Here is a 23,788-nt window from a genome sequence, read left to right on the forward strand (position 1 = left end):
TCTTCTGATCGGGGACTTAAATTACTGGTTCGATAATGCAAAGTTGGACCCCCAGGCAGCTGAACTTACAGACCTATTAACAGATCTAAACCTGAACCAGCATATACACACTCCAACCCATCAGAAGGGCCACAGCTTAGATCAGATTTGGTCACTTAACCTGCCCTTACAGCTAAAGTCCATTTGCCCTTGCAGTTGGTCAGACCATTTCACGATCTATTTCTCATTTTCCATCAAGGGGGCCGCTAAACCTATTTTACAAAGAAGGCAGAGAAATCCGGAAATGGAAAACCATGGACCTACCCTCATTTTTAAACTCACTGAACTCTTCCCTCCCCGTGCAAAGTCAAGACATAGAAACAGCCAAAACTACGCTCACTCAGTGGCTGCGCCAAGTCGCAGACTGTCATGCCCCCCTGATTAGTTTTAGTAGATCTCGAGGGAACGATGCTCATAAATGGTTCACCTCAGACCTAAAGAAACTAAAACTCGAAATCAGACAAAAAGAAAGAAAGTGGAGAGCGAACTATTTACCACTTGATAGGGTAATTTACTGTTCTGCTAGAAAGGCGTACCAAAAGGTTCTGCTTCAACACAAAACTGAATATTTCTCTGCAAAAATCCTGAATTCAGTGAACAGATCTAAAGAAATATTCAGCATTGTGAACGACTTGTGCAATGACGACAGGACAGTTCCCCCCACAGTTCCCACACAGAAACTCTGTGATTCATTGAACCAATTTTTCTGTGAAAAAATCGCAAAAATAAAACAAAATATAACTAGCTCTCCCACCCCTACCCCTTTAGACGATAATTTTCCAATCCTTCGACACTATACACTTTTCCTATTATTGATTAAAAAATGTTTGTTGAACTCCTCACACGAGTCAAATTGGGATCGCCCGACGACATTTGTCCACCTTACATTTTTAAAGAAATAGGACGCACCATTCCCCAGAGCATCCTTCCCTTACTTAATGAATCTCTTACTCAGGGTAAGGTCCCTAGTAGTTTTAAACATGCACTACTGATCCCGTTGATTAAAAAACCGGGCGTTGATCCACTGGACCTAACAAACTATAGGCCTATTTCCCTTCTACCCTACCTATCGAAAATTTTGGAGGCCCATGTCACCAACTGTCTCTCCAATTTTATTGAATCTACTGAATACCTAGAATTCAATCAAGCAGGGTTCCGTCCCTGCCACTCGACAGAGACAGTTATACTTACAGTCCAGAATACTTTAATAACCAATGCTGATAACAACTTACATCAGGCTCTGGTGCTCCTTGATTTGTAGGGCGGCGTTCGACACGGTTGACTATTCCATCTTGGTCGACCGTGTCGAACAGGTCGGCCTCAGGGGCCCTGCCTTGAGCTGGCTGCCGTCCTTCATATCTGAACGCACTCAATCTGTGAGGTTAGGTATGTTCACAGCCCCCAAAATCAGTACCTCTTGTGGAGTTCCTCAGGGCTCTTCCCTGTCCCCTTTATTATTTAATCTGTATCTGCTCCCTTTGTTGTATTCTTTGAAAAATCACAATGTCACAATATACAACTACGCAGATGATTTACAACTTATTTTTTCCCTGAGCTCTCCTGATGCAGTTGTAGAATTCCAAGCCACTATGACCCACATCCAAAGCTGGATGCCTTTGAACCATCTTAAGCTCAACCCGGGCAAGACAGAACTTGTCTTGCCCGGGAAAAGCGAAATCAGCTGGGGCCCTCATTTTTGGCCCTTGGACTTGGGAAATCCCCCCGGCAAATCTCACTCCGTCAAGAGTCTGGGGGTAACCATCAGCGAGGATCTCTCACTGAAAAGCCAGATAGGAACGGTAGTCTCTTCTGGATTCTTCCAGTTGAGAAAGATAAGGAAAATCGCCCATTTTTTAACCCACTCGGCTCTGATTCAGGCAGTCATCGCCTTGGTTTTATCCCGCCTTGATTTTTCGAACAGTCTTTATCTGGGTCTTCCAGTTGGTCAGCTTAAAAGACTGCAGTATCTGCAGAATCAGGCAGCCAGGCTTATTTATAAGCAACCTAAGTGGCAGTCCATCAGGCCAGGCTTAGAAGAACTACACTGGCTGCCTGTGGCGCAGAGAGCCGCATCCAAGGCCGGATGTATTATTTTTAAAGCTTTGCAAAATAAGGGCCCGAAATTTATAAGGCAGCTGATATGCAAATATATCCCTTCACGCAGCCTTCGCTCAGCCCATAAAGATTTACTTTTGGTACCCCAGTATAAGAAAAAACGTCAGGGAGGCAGCAGCTTTCACTACCTTGCAGCCTCCCTCTGGAACTCCTTGCCACAATCCCTGCGACAAACTGAAAACCTTCTTTCTTTTAGACATGCTTTCAAGACCTGGCTTTTTAAACAGGCATACTCTAAATAGATGACTGCCGAAAATGCCTTGCTGTGTTATGTCTTCAAACCCACTGTTCAATAGCGCCATGAAGCCCACGGGCGTACGTGCGCTGAATAAATAAACAACTAACATAACATAACATATGCACATCAACATTTAAAAACAGTCAACAAGGGAAATGAAGAAAACAACGGGTTTGTATGGTGATAATATATAAACAATGGTGGAGTAAAATAGATGTCTGATATGGTTCGGAGGTAGGGATGGTAGGTTAGTTCAAACGTTGAGGGGAGGCACAGTTATTTTCCGGGGTTGGGTTGTTCAGGCTCTTTGAAGGATGCTGGGGAAAGCTTCAGATAAACAGCTCAGGAGCTGCACTCTATGAGCTGGTGGAAGGAGAAGCCCAATGATGAAGCATGAAGAATGCCACCTACGGAAGGATGCAATGTCTAGACTGCCGACAGAGATGGTGGGCGAGGCATCCCTGGAGAACGTTATCAGAGGTATGGGAGCAAATGCCAGGACTTGACCTGGAGTTGCCACGACAACTGCATGAGTTCCCGGATTGATTTCCTATTCTCCTCCTCAGCTGTAAAGTCTGTTTGAAGCTCCATGGTTGCTGGTAACTTCTCTGACTGCAGAGAAATCATTTTGAAGGGGTAACTCACAGGTAAGTTCCCCACTGGCTCGGGGTACTGGAAACTGAACTGCACCCTGCTGGGGATCGAGGAGTTAGTCGAGAACCTCAGAGTGGCACATATAGAGTGGAGTACCCTTAAGGACCTTGTTCATAGCACTGCTGATTGGGAATGGGAGAAGAAAGGATTCCAAAGCTTTCTTCCAGGATGCAAGCTGAGCTGCTGCATGGGAAAAGAAGAGTAAGGTCAGAAGGCAGCAAAGGCAGCGGCACAAACTAAAGCTTGGGGGATATGATGGAGGAAACCAGAAAATGGCTCACCAAGCACTTCAGGGAAGAATCTGGGAAAATCATCTTCTGGACTAGAAGCGAGACCCTTGCGCCCAGGCCGAAGACCTGCAAGGTCCCCAGGCAAAGAGCTTGAGCTTCTGGTACCCACGATGAGCTTCAGCACAGACTTGTAAAGTGTGGGCAGCTGCCAGGAACGCACTTAGTGGAAGGGACCTAGAGGCTTCTGGAGCCTCTTGTGCTGCTTTAAAGATGTTTTTCTATTTCCAAGAAACCATCTGGTAGCAGGGAAGGAACAGACATCAACCCTGGCCTGTTTCTAGATGATCCACAGCCTCCTGCAAGACGATGCACTAATTAATGGATGTGAGTGGCCGAAGGGGATATCCAGCCCCCTGGGGAGCCCAGGAGGGACATCTAACAATGTTTCTTCTCTGTTTCGCCAGGATCTGAAAGAGGAGCACTTTGCTGAATACATTTGTAAATATACTTTGACTAACATGACCTTTTCCTTCACATGTTAAAGGGCAGAGGGATAGCTTGTATACGTGTTGTCAAGTTTGTTACCTGCGACTTATGAATAAGTGATTTTGCGAAAAGTAACGATTAACCGTATCTGAACCAAACACAAATATCAGACTAAAAAAGAAATAAATTATTACCGTTCCTTCACGTGGACCTCGTGCCTTCACTAGCATCCATACATACATCCACCTGTGTTACAAAGTGAAATCCAATTTTATCACCTGTATATGTGAGGGAGAGGAGTTGGCCAAACGGCTAGGACAGTCGACTTTGAATCTGGGGAACTGGGTTTGAGTCTCGGCAATGACGCCTGTGATTCTGGGCAAATCACTTCATCTCCCCGTGCCTAACTAAAATGAATGTTTTCTCGTGTAATGCAACTGGTGCTATGTAGAGCGCTCTGATACCCGATTTGCGTCAAGTTTGCGCTATATAAAACTCTGTAAAAAAAATTTAAAAAATGTCTTGTTCAAAATAACTTTTATTTCTATTGAGGTAAGATGAGCTGGCAGGGCAGAGTGACATCAGAGATAGGAAACCTGGAAAGCCTCAAGCTGGAGGGCAGTGGTCACAGAGGATGAATAAGTCAGTGACCAGCTGTCGTCATGTCTTGATGCTTTGGATCGAAGGTCCTCGCGTCATAATAGAGTTCCATTTCCTGCACAAGCAGAGCTTGAGTTTTAAATGGAATGTAATAGGCGAGGGAGTGTTGCTCTTACTATTGACGTTATGGCCAAACCTTTCATACCGCTCTTTAAAACTGGTCCTAAAACTCACCTCCTCAGCTGTGTCCCACTTACCCAGACTTGTTTAAATTAGTATTGTTTGCCTCACTGCCCTTTCCCTCAATCCACCCTCCCCCCGCCACTACATCTGCCCCTTGCAATGATGGTCTCCAGTGTATCCATTACATTTCTGACCTTTCCTGTTCATTGTCATCAACCATCATTGTGTTACCTTCAAACACTTGGCTTTATGTACCACCCAAGATGGTCGTGCCCTTATTCAGTAAGGAGCAACAAATTCAAACAATTAAATAATAATAAGAAAACTCAATTGACCTGCATTGTTGTTTATTCACAATGTAGGTATATGTTAATCATCATCAGTTTAAATACACAATCACAAAATATTCATAGTGCCCCTGGAAGGGAGGGAAGTGGTATAATGCAAGGTGGTGTGGGTATAGGATAGTGACAATATAAAAACCTGCCTAGCGGCCTCACTGTACTATATATCAAAGTCCAAACATAGACAAAGCAAAAGACCACTGGTTCAATAAATCATTAGGTAAAGATCATGCTCCATATATCACAATAAATGACCAGATCATGGGGTGAAGCTGAATAAACATAAAAGCTGTTGACGTTTCGACCCTCTAGTAATTGCAGGCGTTAGTTATATCCTTGCCTCGGGGGTCTTCATCAGGACGGGGACGGGGCAGGCAACCTATTTGATGAACAATGAGTTTACATTTTAAATAAGGTGCTTGAGTCAAAAAAAATTTAATAATTGAGCACACTAAAATGGTAGACAAGACATACCAGGTGTTGCTCGTCTCCGAGATGGATGATGGGGTGAGAACGCTCTCAAAGGAAGAATTACTTCAGGTCCTATAATGGAGGAGATATTGATTATAACCCTAACAGTGAAAATATGTCCAGGGTGGCATCCCTTAATTAACGAGGTGCCGCCTTTCCTTTTCTTCCCAGATCTGAAGGCTGTCTTACATCACCATTTTATGTAAGTGCATCTTTTCATTACTCCCCATTGTTGGACATATTTTCACTGTTAGGGTTATAATCCTTATTTTTCCTTAATTGCGATTCACAAATTGCGAATCGCAATTAAGGAATTCCTTCCCATTGATTCCTATGGGCCAAAAGGCCCATAGGAATGAATGGGAAGACAATCTCAATTTGCGATTCGCAATTAGCTAATCGCAAATTGAGATTGCGATTTCAAGGGTGCAGGGGTGTCCAAAGGACACCCTGTTGCACCCCTGAACTCAATCTATGCACATATGTTGTACATTACCTGTCTACTTCCCCAGCTCCTTCCCCCTCCCCTGAATCTTTCCCCCTGCCTGCTTTTCCCCTTACGTATTTGTGCGTATTGTTTATCTCGACCTCACAAGTAACTATGTTGCCATGCTATAATAACTGTGTAACCTTTGTAACGATGTAACCTGTAACTATGATCTGATGCTCATGTGAAGCGCTCTGATACCTCCGGGTCTAGCCAGCGCTATATAAAACCTTTAAAATAAATAAATAAATATTGTGCGCCCTTCCTGCCAATATGAATGTCTATGCATTCTGGGCAAACATTGAAGTGAGGACAAATCGAGTTCTCCTACTCCCATTTTTATTCTTAATTTACTGCTCTTTCAGACCATTTTCACCACTCCTTATTACATGACATTTTTCCAGTTAAAATGTGCCTCAATCTGATTTGTTCCACCAGTGGAAATTAATCTATTTATTTTCACATGTACTAATGCTGAGCTATCACCCAGCCACGGCTGCCTTCGTTCTTCAGCCCCCGCCGCCTAAACAAACAACCACACTTTTGTCTCATCCCCACTTCCTTCCCATCACACTAAGCCCACCTCAATCTTTATTTATTATTTTTTGCCAAAAGTATCTGTCATAATGGCTCCCTAATTCATCTATGGACAAAGATCTTTAAACAAAATCTAGATAGTAGCATATAAGCATTTACTTCAGTCATAGCACCTTAACAGCGTATATACTTGTAAACCATTGTAATAGCCGTATGTCAGGATTCCCAGTGGGGACCATTTTGTTTAAAAAAAATTATGCATAGTCTGGATGCTGTTCAAGTTTATGGGCCTGATTCACAGAATTAACTTAAGACAACATCCTAAACTTACTACTTTTGGTATTCACAGAAGTTAGGATTTTGTCTTAAATTTGTCTTAAGACAAACTTAAGACAAAATCCTAACTTCTGTGAATACCAAAAGTAGTAAGTTTAGGATTTTGTCCTAAGTTAGTTCTGTGAATCAGGCCCTATGTTTTTTTATTTTTGTGGTCCAATATGTCTCAAAGAAATTCTGGCAACATTAGTGAAGAGGATCACACAGAAGCTAACAATTTAAGCTCAGCACTGCTTATTTATGATTGCTGAACTTTTATTTATTATTATTACTGTATTTATATAGCCAGGACCGGAGTAGCGGTGTGCCTCATATAAAACAAGATTACACAGAACTGGTTAGCACAGATAACACTGTGCACATGTCTAGAAGAAGCGGGGGGAGTTTAAAATTAAATAAAAAGAAAACTTCCCTGACCGGGTCCTGGGCCGGGGTCCCGCCTTGGTGCCTTCAACTTCTTCTAAACAGGAACAGCCGCCTCACTGGCACCAACCCCTCTCAGCCAATATTGACACTGCTCCAGCTGCACCAGGATTGGCTTAGCAGGGATACTTCCCACCAGCCCGCCCATTAGGAGACCGAGGGTTGCGGCGTTGATCAACCCTCGCTCTCCCAATGCGCAGCCGCCAGCCAGAGCAAAACACTAGTGCGCATGACTGGGCTGGTTTGAAAAATTCCCCGCCCTAAACTCAACATGCGCACTTGTGCTGCTGCCTGCTGTGCGCTCCGCGCCACCCACTGGTCTGACAATGCATGTCAGTCAGCCTGATGCCGGACCGCCCACCCCCCTTCAAACTCTGAAGGGGGATGGTGGTCCAGCGTCATGCTGACTGACATGCATTGTCAGTTCAAACAGAGCCGCAGAGGGAGCTGCAGGCGCAGCTTGTGGGTCAACGCCCCAGCGCCCTAATGGACGCACCGCCACTGGTGATAGGTGATGATTTACGGTAACTGAACCAAACGCGAATCTTAGACAAAAAAAGAAAGCATCACCGTTCCTTCATTGAGGACCTCTTGCCTTCACTAGCATCCAGACATCCATCTGTTATGTTACAAAGTGAAATCCAGTTTTATCATTCAATGTTTAATTAGGTTTTGTCTTTAGGTCTTGTACAAAATAAGTTTTGTGTCTAGTGAGGTAACATGAGCTGGAAGGGCAGAGTGACCATTTTGTCCAGCCATAAGATCTTCAAATTTCTAACATAGTTGCAAATTGATGTGATTTGACAAAATTATCATCTATGGCTCTTGTATGTTATTGTATTTAGGATTCGATTGTAAATAGTGTATGCTGGTTGTGTCTGTGAGTGTGAAGTGGTGGGATCTTTGATATGGTGAGTGACTGTGAGTATTGAATGATTATAAATATGTACAGTTCAATGTTTTATCAAAAGTGAACATTGTTTTGTTTGTTCATTGTAGATGTCCAAAATGTAGATTTGGTGAAATTTAACCAGCGAATGTATTCTAGAAAAAATAAATCTATTGATTAATTCAGACTGAACTGTTAGTCTCGCAGCCACCTTGGGCCTGATTCACAGAACTAACTTAAGACAACATCTTAAACTTACTACTTTTGGTATTCACAGAAGGCATTTAGTAGGAGTGAAGTTAGGATTTTGTCCTAAATTTGACTTAAGACAAACTTAAGACAGACTTAAGACAGACTTAAGTTAGGATTTTGTCTTAAATTTGTCTTAAATTTGTCTTAAGTCTGTCTTAAGTCTATCCTACATTTGTCTTAAGTCTGTCTTAAGTCTGTCTTAAGTTTGTCTTAAGTCTGTCTTAAGTCTGTCTTAAGTCTGTCTTAAGTCTGTCTTAAGTCTGTCTTTAGTCTGTCTTTAGTCTTTCTTTAGTTTGTTTTAAGTCAAACTTAAGACAAAATCCTAACTTTACGACTACTAAATGCCTTCTGTGAATACCAAAAGTAGTAAGGTTAGGAATTCGTCTTAAGTTAGTTCTGTGAATCGGCCCGTATGTGTTTAAATCCAATGTGCCGTAGCTGAATGAGTAGGATTTATTTGAACAGTACTGGCAATTGTTTCGTTTTCTATTCGGTCAGTGGCTTGGCCTTACTGTTGGGAGCCCAAACCCAGTTGTGCTAGTTACTTTCTTATTCATTGTCAACAACCATCATTGTGTTACCTTCACCCATTTGGCTTTATGTACCACCCAAGAAGGCCGGGCCCTTATTCAGTAAGAGTGCACCCAACTTCTGGCAGAGGCGGACTCCCATTGGCGGCAGGGGAGAGTCCAGTCACCACCTGCCCTCATGTGGAGGGCATAAACCTTCCAATACCGTCTTTTGATTGTGTAGGAAACACTGCTGCCAAAGGGCTACGTGTGTTTGTAAGCGCGCCAAAATAATACAGCAAACTCATGGCTTTCTGTGAAAGTCAAGGTTTTTGGTCAATGGAAAAATCAAACATGGTCATCTGAATCAAGGAATTTACAGGTTTTCTTCAAGGTGGGCAAACATTATGCTGGGATAAAGTGTGGTATGTTTGCACACATTGGAATGATAATCCAAGCATAATTTTCATGACAATAACTTACACAACAAACCTGCTCCAAAACTCTCTACCCTTGTACTAAATTCCAGTCTCCCATTAAATACTCCTGCTTTTAAAGTAGCATTTGATTTTTTCACAACCTTATGTCTTCAGTGATTTGATGTTGCTGGCCAGCACCCCACTCTCACAACTGTTCCAGCACCCCTGCACACTTACAGCAGTTTGACAAACTCAGTCAGCACAAATGTTTCAGCAACGGTGCAGTACGGTTCCAGAGACTAATTTTGTCCATGTTTCCTTTCTTTTGAATTTTTAAACTCAATTTTATATTTTTGGATTTCCATTTTGTGACTTGGTTTCTTCCCATTTATTTCTATATGTTGTTTATCTGACCTTCAAGTTATTTTTGATTTTATAATTTCTACATATTGCTGTTTTCATTTCAGTATTGTGGTAAGACCCCTGTTCCCACATCCCAAGGTCCCCATGTACTCCCACACCCACCATTTGTGTTTACCCTTTCTCTGTGGTCTTCTTTGGTGCTTTCTGTCCCCTACCACTTGCCTGGTTCCTTTGGTCATTGCCTTCCCTCTTCTCACTGATCTGGGCAGCGTAAGGTGGCCAATCGTCCACTATTTTGCAGGTTTGTCCTGCAGTTGTGACTCCTGCCTTTCTGCCCCCAGAGAGACACAACTGGACACCCATTGTCCTGCATTTTAGTTCCCTGCCTGTTTTATATCTCTGAAAGAATAACAAATTCTCACTCTTTAACCACTACAGCCTGCAAAAGTGGAACCTATCGAGCACTGCGAGGTGGGAACTGTAGCACTGGAGGTGTCCTTGAGGAGCAGATTCAATGATTAAAATGCAAATCCAGCCTCTTGCTGATAAACAGCCCTGAGGGTGTTGATGACTGCCATGCTGGGGACTTGACCTGGGAGACAGGACTTAGGGGCATATTTACAATAAGTGGCGCATCCCTGCATATCAGCAGGGATGCGCCACTTATTGTGCGCCATGCCTCCGCCACCATGGATGCGCCTCATTTACAATGGGAGAGGAGTTGGCCTAACGGCTAGGGCGCTCGACCTCGGACCTGGAGGAACTGGGTTCGAGTCTCGGTAACGACGCCAAAACCTCCTGTGATTCTGGGCAAATCACTTAATCTCCCCGTGCCTAAAATGAAAGTCACTGTAAAACGTTAAAAAAAAAATGTAACGTAACTGGAAAAATATGTAAAGCGCTCTGATACCTGATTCGGTTCGGGTCTAGTTCGCGCTATATAAAACTCTGCAAAAAAAAAAAAAAAAAAAATGCAACGCACCATGGGGCAAAAACGGCACAGATGCCTCACGCATCTGTGCCGTAAAAGTGACGCATTGTTGGAGTTGTGTCGCAAGCACGACGCAGCTCCAGCAATGCCCTGGGGGGCCCTATCTTGTTAATGCTGCGTCAATCCTTATGCCTGCTTCAAGCAGGCACAGGGTTTTGACGCAGCATGGGCCCCAAAGTGACTGAGTGAAATCTTGTAGATTTCACTCAGCCACTTTTAGAAGGCGTTCCTGCGCCGGAACGCCCCTCCCTGCGCAGGAACACCTCCTTCTGGCGCAGGGCTTTATAACGTGACGCATCTCCCAGATGCGTCACGTTGTAAATACCCCGCACCATGACGTATCTTTTGTGCCGCCGCCGTGTCACAAAAGTGACGCAATGGCGTCGTAAAAGACGCGCAAGGGGCTTGTAAATCTGTCCCTTAGTGTGTATTTGTTCCATTAAGTGTGTTTTAGAGTACTGACATATTGTCAGGTCAGTGGATAGCGCCTCGAGACCCTCACGGGTGATTTGTCGCACATTATAAATCTGATTGGATTGGAAGGAGAGTATGAGTCGCCCGGGATCAACCAGTTTGTTAAAGCAGTGGGCCTCAGACTGCAGCACCCTGATTATTGCTGCAAAGGCTACACACCATATGGCATTTTGATAAATATACCTTGAGACTAGGAACTTCTCCATCTCCCAGGCAATATGCAGTCCATTTTCTTAAACACACGAATACTAGCTGCTTTCGGTTTGACTCTAAATACTCCCAATCTCGCCAAAAAGGAGCGATGGGGAATAAGTACAGAAAATATCTGCCCAAGAGCACACAATGTCTAAATGAGAGGCTGTGATAAAAAGCTGTGTATCCTGGGTCCACATTTCCCACTAGTCCACTAGACCACAACAGGAATAGCAGTGATTCTGATGGCAAGGCCAGGAGACTGCCCTTCCAAGGAAAAGTCACTGTTTTGTGGGCCCTGCCCAGCTTTAGAATACAGTGTTTATTTCCTGCATATTTGGGTGAAATAGTAAAGCTGAGATTAGATGCCAAGTATTCTAGTTCTAGGGCTAAATCATGCTCAATGGCCAATTCTGTGGCAGAAGGTGGTTTCTAGACATTATGCCTAGTAGAAACTGATATTTACCATTGGTGTTTCAAAGCGTAAGACAATTTCTTTCAATTTGTGTACCAGAATTGTTAATTTTTTTAACTCGTCTCTTAAAAGTTGCAATAGTGAGCAGTCAAGACTTGCTTCAGGAGGTGGTAAGCGGATTGAAACTCGAATACAGTATGAATAGTAATCAGAGGCCAGATGTAGAAAGCATTTTTGTGATCACAAGCGGCCCAATTCGCAGAATCGGGACGTTCGCAACAGCAAATATACTTTTTCAAATGTTCAAAAAGCAAAATGCGATTCAGTAACTTGTTACATTTTTCCTACATACATCCCAATTTAGAGGAGAGAGGTTTAGAATGAAACCCTCAAAAATAAGCTGTGCCTCATAGTTCACTTTTCCCCAATAAACACCTTCTGGTTTCTCCACATGTGCAAATTGTCTCCATGTGCACAAAGTGTCCTGCAAAGTGATAACGGAAACCTGGCCACCTTAAGCAGTGTCACATCCCCACGTGGCCACTTATCTCACTCCCAGCCCTGCCAAGTTCCCCGGGTCCATAAGGGATGCCCTGTTCCAGTTCAGGTTTTTGTTTGAATATTGGTATTTGTAAGTCCTGGTTAAGTCCCAGAATTCAAAGAAAAAATCTGTCCTGGAGCAGCTCATCACGTATGGACCTGGGACACTGAGCAGCTATGCAGTCTCTCGTGCCACTTGGTTTCTGATAGATTGTGGGGTCCACAGACATGCCCCATTTCGGGTGGGAGACTCCCGATTTTTAATGCCCAAAAAAATTGCTTTATTTTGGCTGTCTCCAGCCTGGAATTGCCTCTGCATCAATAGAAGCCAATGGGGGAAATAAATTCTCCCAATTCTTTTTCTACAATCTCCCGCTTTCCTCTTCTAAAATGTTGGCATGTATGGGTCCATTTCTAGGGTCAAATACGGCTCACCCTAGACAACGGAGAAAGACTCTGCACTCCACCCTATACCGCCCCCGTCTTTCAAGGCTAACTATAGTGTCGTGGGTTGTATGGACCAGATACACTAATCAATCAAAAGAAGGGGTGTTTGTTTCCCCCAGGGGTGCTCTGACGTCAGGAGTTTAATAAAAAGGCTAAAAGTGAAGGCGGGTGCAGGCCAGTTACCCACTACCTCTGTGTGATTATTTCCCTCCCTCTCATCATGTGACACGACAAAATACATTGGGGAAATATATTAATGGGCCCTGGTCAGTGCAGCATTGCCAAGTTTCACAGGTTAACGCATGATACATACATTGCATGATGCATACATGGCATGACGCATACATGGCATGACGCATACATGGCAAGATGCTTACATGGCAATAGGCCCAATTCAGGTGGGAAATTAATGAATTTAGAACCCCAAAATGGCTTTATTTTGGCTACGCCTAACTATAGGTCAGTGGGAGAAATACAGTCTTGCGATTATTATTTTAAAATCTCCATCTTTTCTCTTCTAAAATATTGGCATCTGTGATGCTATGCTGCTCTAGTCCAGGTTTTGTTTCTTTGAATTATGGGACATGTAGTCTTTTTTATTCATTATAAAATAGAACTAAAAGTCCCTGAATTCAAAATAAACAAGCATTAGAAATGCAATCGGGCTCGGATTTATTTGAGTTTGAGCTAATGGCATTGTAAATGCCAATGTCTTTTTGCCATGTGTTATGGAGTGTGTGCATGTGGTGTGTAGTGGAAGTATCTTGGTTGAATTGTAATTTTACCAATGGTGGCATGCTGTGCTTTATATGAATATGTTTAAAAGTAAAGTGTACCATACTGCGATTGCTTGGTGGAAAAGTGCACTGCCGGCTGGAGGTGTGTGTGCCTGGTGGAAGGGTGCACTGACGGCTGGTGGGTGTGTGCTTGGTAAAAGCGTGCACAGATGGATGATGGTTGTTGGTGTTTGTGCATGGTGAAAGCATTCATTGACGGCTGGGGGTGTGTTGTTGTGTGTGTTGTTTTCTGTGTGCTGGTGAGTGTGTGGTGGTGAGTCTGTGGGGGTGAGCCTGGGGAGTGAGTGTGGTGGTGAGTGTGTTGTGTTGAGTGGTGACAAGTGTGTGGTGTTGAGAGACTGAGGTGTGTGGTTTGTGTGTGCGTTATGTGTGTGTGGTGTATGTGTGTGTGGTGTTTTCTGCACACTCACACACTGCCCCTACACATTCACACACTGCTCACCCGCACACTCCCAATGTCACCCTGCATAGTCACACACTGTTTACCCTGCACACTCATTCTGCACACTCACACAATGTGCACCCTGACACACTGTCTCTGCAGTCACTCTGCACTCACTGTCACTCTGCACTCACTGTCACTCTGCACTCACTGTCACTCTGCACTCACTGTCACTCATTGTCACTCTGCACTCATTGTCACTCTGCACTCACTGTCACTCTGCACTCACTGTCACTCTGCACTCACTGTCACTCTGCTGTCACTCTGCAATCACTGTCACTCTGCACTCACTGTCACTCTGCACTCACTGTCACTCTGCACTCACTGTCACTCTGCACTCACTGTCACTCTGCACTCACTCTGCACTCACTGTCACTCTGCACTCACTCTGCACTCACTCTACAGTCACTCTGCCCTCACTGTCACTCTGCACTCACTGTCACTCTGCTGTCACTCTGCAATCACTGTCGCTCTGCACTCATTGTCACTCTGCACTCACTGTCACTCTGCACTCACTGTCACTCTGCACTCACTCTGCACTCACTCTGCACTCACTGTCACTCTGCACTCACTGTCACTCTGCACTCTACAGTCACTCTGCACTCTACAGTCACTCTGCACTCTAAGTCACTCTGCACTCACTGTCACTATGCACTCACTGTCACTCTGAACTCACTGTCACTCTGCACTCACTGTCACTCTGCACTCACTGTCACTCTGCACTCACTCTGCACTCACTGTCACTCTGCACTCACTCTGCACTCACTCTACAGTCACTCTGCCCTCACTGTCACTCTGCACTCTACAGTCACTCTGCACTCTACAGTCACTCTGCACTCTACAGTCACTCTGCACTCACTGTCCCTCTGCACTCACTGTCACTCTGCACTCACTGTCACTCTGCACTCACTGTCACTCTGCACTCACTGTCACTCTGCTGTCACTCTGCACTCACTGTCACTCTGCACTCACTGTCACTCACTGTCACTCTGCACTCACTCTGCACTCACTCTACAGTCACTCTGCACTCACTGTCACTCTACACTCACTGTCACTCTGCACTCACTGTCACTCTGCACTCAATGTCACTCTGCTGTCACTCTGCACTCACTGTCACTCTGCACTCACTGTCACTCTGCACTCACTGTCACTCTGCACTCACTGTCACTCATTGTCACTCTGCACTCACTGTCACTCTGCACTCACTGTCACTCTGCACTCACTGTCACTCTGCTGTCACTCTGCAATCACTGTCACTCTGCACTCACTGTCACTCTGCACTCACTGTCACTCTGCACTCACTGTCACTCTGCACTCACTGTCACTCTGCACTCACTCTGCACTCACTCTACAGTCACTCTGCCCTCACTGTCACTCTTCACTCACTGTCACTCTGCTGTCACTCTGCAATCACTGTCACTCTGCACTCATTGTCACTCTGCACTCACTGTCACTCTGCACTCACTGTCACTCTGCACTCACTGTCACTCTGCACTCACTCTGCACTCACTGTCACTCTGCACTCACTGTCACTCTGCACTCTACAGTCACTCTGCACTCTGCAGTCACTCTGCACTCTACAGTCTCTCTGCACTCACTGTCACTCTGCACTTACTGTCACTCTGCACTCACTCTGCACTCACTGTCACTCTGCACTCACTCTGCACTCACTCTACAGTCACTCTGCCCTCACTGTCACTCTGCACTCTACAGTCACTCTGCACTCTACAGTCACTCTGCACTCTACAGTCACTCTGCACTCACTGTCACTCTGCACTCACTGTCACTCTGCTGTCACTCTGCACTCACTGTCACTCTGCACTCACTGTCACTCTGCACTCACTGTCACTCTGCACTCACTGTCACTCTGCTGTCACTCTGCACTCACTGTCACTCTGCACTCACTGTCACTCTGCTGTCACTCTGCACTCACTGTCACTCTGCACTCACTGTCACTCACTGTCACTCCGCACTCACTCTGCACTCACTCTACAGTCACTCTGCACTCACTGTCACTCTACACTCACTGTCACTCTGCACTCACTGTCACTCTGCACTCAATGTCACTCTGCTGTCACTCTGCAATCACTGTCACTCTGCACTCATTGTCACTCTGCACTCACTGTCACTCTGCACTCACTGTCACTCTGCACTCACTGTCACTCTGCACTCACTCTGCACTCACTCTACAGTCACTCTGCCCTCACTGTCACTCTTCACTCACTGTCACTCTGCTGTCACTCTGCAATCACTGTCACTCTGCACTCATTGTCACTCTGCACTCACTGTCACTCTGCACTCACTGTCACTCTGCACTCACTGTCACTCTGCACTCACTCTGCACTCACTGTCACTCTGCACTCACTGTCACTCTGCACTCTACAGTCACTCTGCACTCTGCAGTCACTCTGCACTCTACAGTCTCTCTGCACTCACTGTCACTCTGCACTTACTGTCACTCTGCACTCACTCTGCACTCACTGTCACTCTGCACTCACTCTGCACTCACTCTACAGTCACTCTGCCCTCACTGTCACTCTGCACTCTACAGTCACTCTGCACTCTACAGTCACTCTGCACTCTACAGTCACTCTGCACTCACTGTCACTCTGCACTCACTGTCACTCTGCTGTCACTCTGCACTCACTGTCACTCTGCACTCACTGTCACTCTGCACTCACTGTCACTCTGCACTCACTGTCACTCTGCTGTCACTCTGCACTCACTGTCACTCTGCACTCACTGTCACTCTGCTGTCACTCTGCACTCACTGTCACTCTGCACTCACTGTCACTCACTGTCACTCCGCACTCACTCTGCACTCACTCTACAGTCACTCTGCACTCACTGTCACTCTACACTCACTGTCACTCTGCACTCACTGTCACTCTGCACTCACTGTCACTCTGCACTCGCTGTCACTCTGCACTCGCTGTCACTCTGCACTCGCTGTCACTCTGCACTCGCTGTCACTCTGCACTCGCTGTCACTCTGCACTCGCTGTCACTCTGCACTCACTGTCACTCTGCACTCACTCTGCACTCACTCTGCACTCACTGTCACTCTGCACTCACTGTCACTCTGCACTCACTGTCACTCTGCACTCACTGTCACTCTGCACTCAGTCTGCACTCACTGTCACTCTGCACTCAGTCTGCACTCACTGTCACTCTGCACTCAGTCTGCACTCACTGCCACTCTGCACTCTCAATCTGCACTCTCAATCTGCACTCTCCACTCTCAATCTGCACTCTGCACTCTCAAACTGCACTCTCAAACTGCAATCTGCACTCTGCACTCTCAATCTGCACTCTCAATCTGCACTATCAATCTGCACTCTCAATCTGCACTCTCAAGTCTCATACTGCACTCTCAAACTGCACTCTCAAACTGCACTCTCAAAATGCACTCTCAACTCTCATACTGCACTCTCAAACTACACTCTCAAACTGCACTCTCAAACTGCACTCTCAAACTGCACTCTCAAACTGCACTCTCAAACTGCACTCTCAATCTGCACTCTCAGACTGCACTCTCCACTCTCAAACTGCACTCTGCACTCTCAAACTGCACTCTCAAACTGCAAACTGCACTCTGCACTCTGATTCTGCACTCTCAAACTGCACTCTCAAACTGCACTCTCAAAATGCACTCTCAACTCTCATACTGCACTCTCAAACTACACTCTCAAACTGCACTCTCAAACTGCACTCTCAAACTGCACTCTCAAACTGCACTCTCAAAATGCACTCTCAACTCTCATACTGCACTCTCAAACTACACTCTCAAACTGCACTCTCAAACTGCACTCTCAAACTGCACTCTCAAACTGCACTCTCAAACTGCACTCTCAATCTGCACTCTCAGACTGCACTCTCCACTCTCAAACTGCACTCTGCACTCTCAAACTGCACTATCAATCTGCACTCTCAATCTGCACTCTCAAGTCTCATACTGCACTCTCAAACTTCACTCTCAAACTGCACTCTCAAACTGCACTCTCAATCTGCACTCTCAAACTGCACTCTCCTCTCTCAAACTGCACTCTGCACTCTCAAACTGCACTCTCAAACTGCAATCTCAAACTGCAAACTGCACTCTGCACTCTGATTCTGCACTCTCAATCTGCACTATCAATCTGCACTCTCAATCTGCACTCTCAAGTCTCATACTGCACTCTCAAACTGCACTCTCAAACTGCACTCTCAAACTGCACTCTCAATCTGCACTCTCAAACTGCACTCTCAAACTGCACTCTCAAACTGCACTCTCAAAATGCACTCTCCACTCTCAAACTGCACTCTGCTCTCTCAAACTGCACTCTCAAACTGCACTCTCAAACTGCACTCTCAATCTGCACTCTCAAACTGCACTCTCAATCTGCACTCTCAACTCTCATACTGCACTCTCAAACTACACTCTCAAACTGCACTCTCACAAAATGTCCTGTTAAGGAATTATTTTTTACCAATTGTAGCAGTTTACAGTTGTAGTGTAGTTGAAGGCCTATTAAAGGGAGTTTGTGTTGGCTAGTGCTTAGTATCTATTATAATGCATTTACATCAGGGCAAAGCAGAGTCACCAAACCTAAAGCATAAATAGCTTTGCAGGGTTGAGGTTTAAAACCTGGGTCTTCTGCACCCTAGGGAGGTCACTGTTCTCACTAAAGAGAAAGCCACCCACCTTTTGTGCAATCGCATAGAAAACAACATGTATTGGACCAGAGAACAGCATGACAACCTTATTTTCCTAATATATATCAAAGTCAAGATGTCATGGTCAGTAAAACTGGAGATCATACAGCATGGACTGGTGGTGCTGGTCCCCTGAGGGGCTGAGAGTGGAAATACAGGAAATGAAAGAGCCAGAGGAATGGATCAACAGATGGGAAGGGCAAGGGAGAGAATTCACTAAGACTAGCAAACGATGTAGGCATGGGAAGTAGAGGATGTATGGGTGGAGGAAAGGCCAAGGCCACGTGGGAGATAGAAAGTAACTGGGCAATATAAAGGAGGTACAAGAAATGGAGTAGTGGGTTAAGAAAAGGTTGTGAGGTAAAAAGGCTGAGTGGGTGGGACGGAAGGGGTGGTTGGGGCTGGGGGCTGGACGGAAGGGGTGGTTGGGGCTGGGGGCTGCAGAGTGGGAGCGCTAGACGGGAGAGATGGAAGAAAGGAGCCCAGGCTGGAGTCAAGGATGGAGGGAAGAGCAGCAAAAGAAAGAGGACGAAGCCTATTATTAACCGTCCAAGTGGCCTGCCAAGAGAGAGGGGACAGATTTATGTAAATATTCTGGGCACTAATGTACCCATTGCTGGAAAGACTAACATTCCATGCATCCTATGGATTTTATGTGGCAATGCTTGTCATGTACACACAGTGGCTTGTGCAGCAAGACGGGAAGCAGGAATGGGAAGGAGGGCGGGGTGGGGGATGCAGGGAGGGCACGTTGCTCCTGAACATTGAGCTCTGCTTTTAGGACATGTGAGGAGTGGAGAAGAACACAATGTGCTTGCACGGAGCATCAGAGCACAGACAGCATTGGGGAGGGGCGAATAGAGCAAAGAGGAGGGTATACCTGTAGCAACAGAGGAGGGGCACAACTGGCCGCCCTGGGCCATTACATAGAGCAAAAGCTGGTGAACGGGGGGGTGCATCGCCTGCAGCGAGGGGAGGGGGGGGCTGAGGTGATGTAGCAGGGGCAGAAGGAATCGCAGGGAGAATGAATCGCGGTGTGAGGTAGAGGGACGGGGGGTGGGGCGGAGCTAGCTGGCATCGGGTATTAGTAGTAGCGGAGAGGAGAGAGTGCAACCAGCGATGGCAAGAAAATAGGAGGGGCGGGGGGAGAGTAGAAAAGAAGGGAGGAGGTGAGACGAACTAAGAAAGGAATGAATTGCACACTTAGGATGGCGAGTCTCTTTATACAAGCTGCAGCCAAAGTGCGAAAAAAGGTATGTCAAGGATTTACAACGAAGTGCAACATTAAAACACACACAATGTGTTCACAGCCTGTGTTTTTTGCAAAGTTCGGTCTTGGCCTCAATTACGAAACCAAAAAAACAAATATAGCTTGGAGTTGCAGTTCGGTTTACCTTACCTGAACTTTGAAATAAGAGTTGCGTGTGGAAGCCCAGTCTGAACTGGAACAGTTTAGATCAGCAAGGGGTGTGTTCCATCATGGTGAGGATCCGAGTTTGTGATCCGGATGAGTGAGGCTGATGAAGCCCTTTCCCGGCCTGGCATGCAGCAGCTGCGCGCTGAGCGCTGCTGAATGGTGAACGTGCCCGGCCATCTGGATTCACTTACGGAGGCACCCTGACAGCTCCTAATTATAATTAATGTACTTCTTTGCGCGAGCACGAACGAAAAATGCCCAAGATGGCGGAACAAAACTACATTTACCCTATCACTTCAAGCCTATTAAAACGACAACACAACGAAGACAAATCACTGGCCAGATGACAGAACACGCTAAGGAATGTGTGGAATTTGTCTCGCCAAAGCCCTAGGAGATACTTTTTTTTCTCTTCTTTAACATTAGGATCTCGAAACTCCTCCCACTTACGTGGGCGGAGGCCTCGCCCTAAAAACTTCACCTGGAGAAGCACATTACACATGGACATGGGAGATGTGACAGTAATGTACTGGCAACAGATTCCTCCTTACCCAAGCTGATTATGATTTTTCTTTTATATTTTTTTAAATTTCTACAAACACTTTTCTAATCTTTTTTTAAAGCTGTGTTTTTGTTTGAATTGAAAAACAGCAAAATTAAACTCTGCCATCATTTAAACAGTCCACTATTCCCATCCCCCTGCACCATGCTACTGACGCTCTACCTCCGTCTTCCATTTCTCTCGCACTTCTTCGATGACCCGGAAAAGCTTGTGGATTTCCTTGGCGGCGTCCCGGGGGCACGCGTGCAGAGACACCAGCACGAAGTCTTTGATAACTGTGGAAAGAAAGAAACCACAACAGGATGACATTGTCAGATGTAAGTGCAAAACCTTATATAGCCAGCAGAGGGCGCTGTGGTAGCGTGCGTGAGCCCCGTACTTCCTTTCATGTAAATGCATTTGTGCTGCCTCAGGGGCAGGCCTGTAAAGGGAACATGAGAGCTGACACTGCTGCCTGAGCCCTGAACCTGTAAGGTACGTGTGTAATCTGAGGTCTAGCTTGGAGTATGAGCCTGTAAGACCAGTGGAACTCGAGCAGTGCTGGACATGGAACAAATATACCTCAGGATTCCATAAACTGAAGGTGAAGGACTTGCATTAAAAGGAGGTGGAGCCATGAGGAGCAGAATTTGGCAGTAAAATATGCATTAAAAACAACTAAAAACTCTGCCGTAAAGACAAGGGCAAATGTGCTAGTAAATGTGTTTTACCTCACCTGTCACAAACGTGTAAAATATCATGAGGTTAAGGCACCTGCTACAGAGATTTTTATGTACCTCCAAGTTTTGTGGAACAATAGAGGTATGAGCAGCAGTCGAAGTGCATTAACACAGTAAAGGAACTGTGATGCTGCAAGCAGTGAGGGTGGGGTGAGTGAGCGCGAGGGCGTGGTTAAAGGCGTGGCTAAAAAAACCAAAACATTCTGTGACATTTCTGTCTTAAACCTTCAGGTAACTACATATAAAATAACACACAATTTAAATGAAAATTAAATGCAAGCAAGTTGGGAAATGCACTCTCGTAGATTATGAAACCTCTATTAGTTAATACCCTGCACCAGAGGGCAGCAGAATTCAATCCTATTAATGTTATTGACATTTATAAAGCGCGCTGCTGCCCAAAGGCGTCCTGGCGCTGTGTAAGATGTCCCCCTAGAGCAGAGGTCTTCAAACTTTTGAAGGTTGAGCCCCCCCAGCTCAATTTTTTTAAATGTCGGGCCCCCCCACCACCTGACAGAAATTTCTGGAATCTGGTACACTACATAATCGACCGCCACCCGCATATTCCCTGGCCATATCCGGCAAATGATGTTCAAAACAATGAGTGTTTCCCCCTTCTCCATGAATTCCCTCACTACCACTCACCAACAATGCACCTCATCTCTCTATAGCACCTTTCTGGCAAACATATAATTTTTTTATAGTGCTACTCATAGTTTCATCATACTCAGGGGCATATGTACAAGCACCTATAGACACCACACCGTCACTTTTTACGACGTTGTGGTGGTGATAGGGGCATTGCCGTATTTACACAGCAGAGTTAAGCCACTTAACTTGGCTTAACGCTGCCTTGTAAATACGGGCCTCTTTCATACTATGCTTAGCGTGAAAGGGTGGGCAGTGGGTGTTGCAGTGGGCGTCCCTCTGCAACAGGCACTGATTTTGATGTTGCGCCCTATTTACAAGGGCAGCGTAAAAGTGAGGCAGCGTTAAAATTAAGAACAGGGGAACACCGGGTCTTAAGCTGGCGAAACTAGGAGAAATGCATTATTTCTCCTCATTTTTGATTCATCCATGTGTGCTGCCTTGTGCAGCACACATGGAAAAAGCAAAATGCCTTGTATTTGTACTCTTTAAAAAAAAATCCATTTTGTAATTTCTGTGTGTGCTGCATTAAGCAGCGCACATGGAAGTGAGACAAATGGCATTTAAAGATTGTTTATGTACAGGAAGGTCCCCCTCCTGAACATAAACAATATTTTCCCTGCCCCAGACACCTTTGCACTATGGCGCAATGGTGTCTGCATTGGCGCTACACTGCTAAGTGTAGCCCCAGCGCAGGGGAAACGCAAGGCTGCCCCATATTGTTGTAAATATGGTGCAGCCTTCCGTTTCTTAAGTGTGCGGAGATAGGCCTTAACCCATGACTGCTAACGCCTCACTCCGCAACTTCCTTGAACACATGCCCCTCAGTTCTTTGATCTGCATGGTACACCTTCTTTGTAGCAGGGACATTAACCCTCTGTGCTGTGAGGGTGGCAGGAGTGCTCATGTGAGTGCACAGTGAGGTATGCAACAGTGTGAGAGTAGAGTAAGTGGAGTGACTGCAGGGTGAGTGAGGTGACCATATGAATTTGGGTGTGCATGTTAGTGCAGAGTGGGACTAATGAATGCATGGCTAGTGATGGGCTTGTTTAAGTGAGATTGCAGATTGAACCGTTTAGGGGGACAGGTGAGTGAAGTGTCACATGAGTGCAGGGTGGGTAGTGTGCTTGTGTGGCTGCAGGTTGAGGTACAGGGGAAACCGTGCAAGTGCATTGTGAGAGCAGGGTGATCACTGAGTGCAGGGTGAATGGTGTGAGTGCATGGGGGTCAGTGTGAGGGAATTGTGATCGCTGTGAGTGCAGGGTGAGCATGTAAGTGAAGGGCGAGAATGAGGAGCAAGTTGTCTAGATGCAGGGTGCATTTCCAAACACTTGCAGTAACTCAGAGTGCTATTGACGGCAGCGCAGGGTTTCAGATATAAGTTAAACTATTGCTATTATGGCATTAACCAGGGACCGGGGTGGAGGAAATAAATACTGGGCTGATCTTGCAACAAACTTCCAGTTTTATGATTAGGGTTCCCAGCTCATTATTTTGATGTCCCAGGTGGTACAAAAATAAGCAGTCACCTAAAGCTCTATTTTCAGCACTCATCAGTGCATACTCTGAACGGCAAATATAAATAGAGAGCACTTCAAATTGTGTTTTAGGGCTGCCTGAATGATATGACTGATAATAAAAGGGAACAAAGACAGAAAAGTCACATCATAAATGAATACATACTTCTTTATAACCCATATTTAGTGTCAAGAGAAGCAATTTGCAGGCTGTTTAAACACCTGACTGGGATTTGTCTTTTGGCAACTTAAAGCCCTTTTAGCCCTGTGATCATTGTGCTCCTGCCAGTGTAATTTAAAAAGCAACATTGTCACCTTTCTGGGAAGAGCTGTCCCTCCCTGGACGGGGTTAAATTCC

At 45.6% G+C, this 23,788-nt stretch overlaps 1 protein-coding gene across 1 annotated transcript in view; it reads right to left on the reverse strand.

Moving 5' to 3' along the window:
• The window catches only part of LOC144785007 (deoxyribonuclease-1-like), a 95,879-nt gene that overhangs the window by 32,149 nt on the left and 39,942 nt on the right, over positions 1–23,788 (reverse strand). Inside the window, exon 6 of the mRNA XM_078664126.1 lies at positions 20,709–20,821. Coding sequence (XP_078520252.1) covers positions 20,709–20,821 — 113 coding nt within the window. The remainder of the gene's footprint in view (positions 1–20,708; positions 20,822–23,788) is intronic.

Source organism: Lissotriton helveticus, chromosome 10, assembly GCF_964261635.1.
Source record: "Lissotriton helveticus chromosome 10, aLisHel1.1, whole genome shotgun sequence".
NCBI classification, from domain to species: Eukaryota; Metazoa; Chordata; class Amphibia; order Caudata; family Salamandridae; genus Lissotriton; species Lissotriton helveticus.